The sequence below is a fragment of the Triticum dicoccoides genome, chromosome 1A (assembly GCF_002162155.2).
Source record: "Triticum dicoccoides isolate Atlit2015 ecotype Zavitan chromosome 1A, WEW_v2.0, whole genome shotgun sequence".
NCBI classification, from domain to species: domain Eukaryota; kingdom Viridiplantae; phylum Streptophyta; class Magnoliopsida; order Poales; family Poaceae; genus Triticum; species Triticum dicoccoides.
In genome coordinates this window covers 600,979,939-600,984,140 of record NC_041380.1, presented here as the reverse complement: position 1 = coordinate 600,984,140, position 4,202 = coordinate 600,979,939, and the positions used below count along the sequence as shown (strand labels likewise).

The 4,202-nt window shown below is 50.9% G+C and overlaps 1 protein-coding gene across 1 annotated transcript; it reads left to right on the top strand.

The window, feature by feature from the left end:
- Positions 1 to 856: 856 nt before the first annotated feature.
- LOC119294886 (probable esterase D14L) lies at positions 857 to 3,203 on the top strand. Its single transcript, XM_037573165.1, has 3 exons — positions 857 to 1,193; positions 1,272 to 1,495; positions 2,427 to 3,203. Exons 1-3 carry the CDS (start codon positions 1,056 to 1,058, stop codon positions 2,989 to 2,991), a joined length of 927 nt encoding a protein of 308 aa, XP_037429062.1. The 5' UTR covers positions 857 to 1,055; the 3' UTR covers positions 2,992 to 3,203.
- Positions 3,204 to 4,202: the final 999 nt, after the last annotated feature.

Genomic DNA, 4,202 nt, shown 5'->3' with positions numbered 1-4,202 from the left:
ATTACTAGATGAAACCTTGATAATCTTGATTTTTTTTTCCTTACAAAAAGATGGTGGTAACCCTTTCGGCGTCTGCATCACGATGCACTCTGCCTTTTATTGATTATTTCAAAGTTGATTATCCAAGTGCAATAAAGTTCATAAGATAAACTGGCACACATGGTTGCCTCAATGGCAATAAAAGAGAAAATGGATTTGCTATTTCTCAAGTGCCTGAAATTCTGTTTCACGTAGTCACTTTTCTCCGTCTTTATTCCCTGTTGGCCAGACCTTGCTGGAGAAGAAACAAGCTCGCCTGAGAAGAGGAAGCCCCACCATCTATTTTGGGTGAAGTAATGGCCCCATTATCTATCTTAGGGTGGGGGTGCAGGGATGCTTGTGCATCACAAATCCTGCTAGTAGGCCATGAACCAAAATCGGTCAAACAAATCCTGAGAGATCATGTATGAATATAGCTGAGGGTTTTGAAGATAACTTACAAAACATAGAATTTTCGTCCGGTTTGACTGTTCCAAACTACACAAAGTAAAGCGCAAATTTCCACCCGAATCTGATTAACTAGATTTCTGTTGTGTCAATTGTCGTCGGAGGATGACATGTACGTGTAGGAGAGTAGTACGACTTTGCACCAACCAAGGATGCGTTCGTGCCAGGTCTGATAAACGACAAAGAAGCACTTTCCAGGTCTGATGAACGGAGGAGCCGGATCCCCTGACGTACGGCCACCTGACGTTGGGCCACTGACGCGTGGGTCCGGGTCCACACGTCAGCGAGTGCGCCGTACGTCAGAGGAGCTGCGTCCGTGAACGGAATCTCCATTTTCCTACCCTTCTTCTCGATGGTGCCTGCCTGGCTCTGGCTGCCGGTCGGGGCAGACCCAGCGGATTTTGTATACACACGCTGACGCGCACATCACCCACCACATCCACATGGGGACGCGTGGTCTACCTCTATAAGTTACACCACCGATCGATCTCCTTCTCCCCACATGTGCGCACGAGAGGAGACGCGAGTGGAATCTTAGTGAGTTGGAGGCTGAATTCAGGGAGGCGAGGATGCGGCCGTGGTGCGCGAACGCAAGGGAGGTGGTCGTCCCCGGCGGCGAGGGGGCCACGGTGGTGCTCGCGCATGGCTATGGCATGGACCAGGCGTCCTGGGACAAGATCCTGCCCTCCATCACCAAAGCAAACAAGGTATGTTCGTACACAGGCATGCGCATGTGTTGCCTACGTCGGTGAATCGGTAGCTGACCAGCCGGCTTCTGGACACAGGTGGTCCTCTTCGACTGGGACTTCACCGCCGGTGCCGAGGACGGCGACGAGGCGAGGTACACGTTCGCCCGGTTCGCCGACGACCTGATTGCGCTGATGGACGAGAGGGATGTCCGTGGCGCGGTGCTGGTGGGGCACTCCATGTCCGCCATGGTCGGCTGTATCGCCGCCGCCCGGCAACCCGACCTCTTCGCCCACCTCCTCCTCCTCTGCGCCTCTCCAAGGTACGTACTGTACCTACGTCGGGATCCATGCATGCATACGGCACATCACACATCCACCGTCGCCCGTCGGAGATCGACCCGATGTATGTCACCGGTGGTGGCGCGACCGGCGTGAGTCTGGCCGCGCCATACCTATCGTGCACGCACGGTAACTTGTGATTCATCCAGATCTAGCCTTTTCGGATTTATTGTGACGTCCACGTCGGCGAGCCTACATGCATAAGTCACGGTCGCCGTAGCCACGGGGAAATCTTTTCTATCCACTCATCTCCTCCCTCATGGCGCCAAATTATGGACATCGCCGGCGGGTGCCCGCCGCCCAATAACTACAGTCGATTGGGACGTGGCATGGCAACACATGTCGCTCAAAAATATCTAGTGCTACCATACAAAAACGTCTTACATTTTAAGTCGGACGTTTGTACCAGCTAGCTAGTAGTATATCCATTTGAGTCTCCCTACGTCTAATTAAGTCCACTGAGTATTTTCTATGTCTAAATCGATTCTAAAAGCTGCTGTGAGTTGTATTTTTTATTAAACTTAGAATGTATTTATCCTTTAAGAAACAATTTTTCTAAGTGTCAGTCGACTGTGACTTCGTTATGTCTCAGTCAATGCTATCTTCCTTTGATTTTGCATGGAGATTTGTACAAAAAAAATATTTCCAGTTTTTCTTTTTTTTCTTACATACTATAGTCGACTGAGACTTAGCCATACCCTTTAAGAAATCTATATGGACTTCAAAATTTCTATGGCGATTTAGAATTAGCAACACCAGATCTATTTACCCTGAGACAACTGTGACTACCCGTTGTGCATGCATGGTTTGACTTTCAACTGCTGTGCTGGTTTCGTGACAAAGTCCATTTGAATGAACTCTCGGTGTATTTAAGTGAAAAAAAATGAGAAATTCGTTTTCAATGCCTTTCAGGTACATCAACTCGGAGGAGGAGGGGTACGTGGGCGGCTTCGAGGAGGCGGCCATCCACGGTATGTTGGGGGCCATGGAGTCCGACTTCCAAGCCTGGGTCAAGGGCTTCGTCCCCAACGCCGCCGGTGGCGCTGCCGACGACATGGCGGCCGCAACCATGGAGCCCCTGGAGCGTAGCTTCCTGGCCATGGACCCGGCCGTGGCTCTCGGGGTGGCCAGGATGATCTTCCTCGGCGACCAGCGCCCGGCCCTCGATACTGTGCCAACACAGTGCACCATCGTTGGGGTGCGCCATGACTTTGCCGCACCGCCGGTCGTGGCCGAGTACATGGAGCGGAGAATGACGAAGGCAGGCACAGACGTGGCCGTGGAGATTGTCGAGTCCGTTGGGCACTTTCCCCAGCTCGTCGCGCCGACGCGCGTGGCAGGCATACTCGACGGCGTGCTGCTGCGGCTGCGCCACAAGGGGCTCTCGAACGGGCATGATGGCACGGAGGAGGAAGACACAACGGTGCCTGCCGCTACTGAGGTGGAGATTGATGGTGGCATCGACGTCACGACGTAGGTTGGGTCTAAAGAAGATGTGTATGGAGTGAGATTGATGTTGGCCACCATGCGTCCATGCCCAAGATATGTAGTACTAGTAGGTTGTACATCTACAAGTTGCGGTATGCTTTCTAAAATTTAATTAGCACGTGAATAAACATATCTGTTGTGTATATCTCTAGCTGGGTTAACATTTTAGGCATGATAAAATCCTATTTAAGACAGAGTCAATATCAAGTTATAGGGGCTTCAATGCAGATCCAGGCCACAACACTTTCTTAAGCCGCTTCAGGGGGCGCTGCATCAGATGCCTCAGCAAGCACCTCCACCGGAAGGATTGCTGCGACCCCATCCACCGCATCATCTGCGAGCTACTGGGCCATTTTGGCAAGGAGTGGCCCCAAAACCCGAGAAATCAGGGCCGGGTGGTAGTGCTAAGAATAGGCTCGGCCCGGTGCTTCCCTCGGCTCCTCCCGTGTGTGATCATCTTTGCTTCCCTACGCTTAGACCGTGCCCGCTCCGTCCTCGGCCATGCTCAACCAAGTCGACCCTGACCGGCGTCCGCGCTCCAGCCACAAGGTGGCCATGTCCTCCTTGGTGGCAGGGTAGGCCATCTTCTTCCTGCGCCACCAAGCCGGTGTTGGTGCTAATCTTGTTACAAGGTCTGCCAAATATTGCATTGGACTTCAGCTCCATGCATTAGTTCAGTATAGGCTAGTTGTACGTGCATGCATTGGTTTTCCATTTAATTAGTTTGCATGTACAAAATAACTAGGACCTGTCACGTGTGTGTGCATGCACAGGATTAGATCGAGTCGTAGATGAATTGGTTAGCCTCCTGGCGATCCTCAATGGGATGGCATGGGTGAATAGGATCGTGCGGAGACTTAGCATGTAATGACCACGTTCTGTTGGGCGTGCAGCCGAGAGAATAAAGGAAGGAAAACAGAAAGGGTCTGTCTAGGACACATCTAGATGTGACATAGTTATGTCACATCTAACCTAATAAGCACTATGTTTGTGGTCTATTTTTTTGTCTCAGCTTTTTTTTATTTCTTGTTGCTGCGTAGTTATTTTTAGGAGGTTAGATGTGACATCATTAAAAAACATCTAGATATGAATTAGACAAACTGAAATAGAAAAGACACAGAAGTTGCGCATCGCAAAACTCTCTCCGTGTGATTGCCTTGCTCCTCTCCTACCTCATGTGCGTGTGTTGAGTTTCAGCAA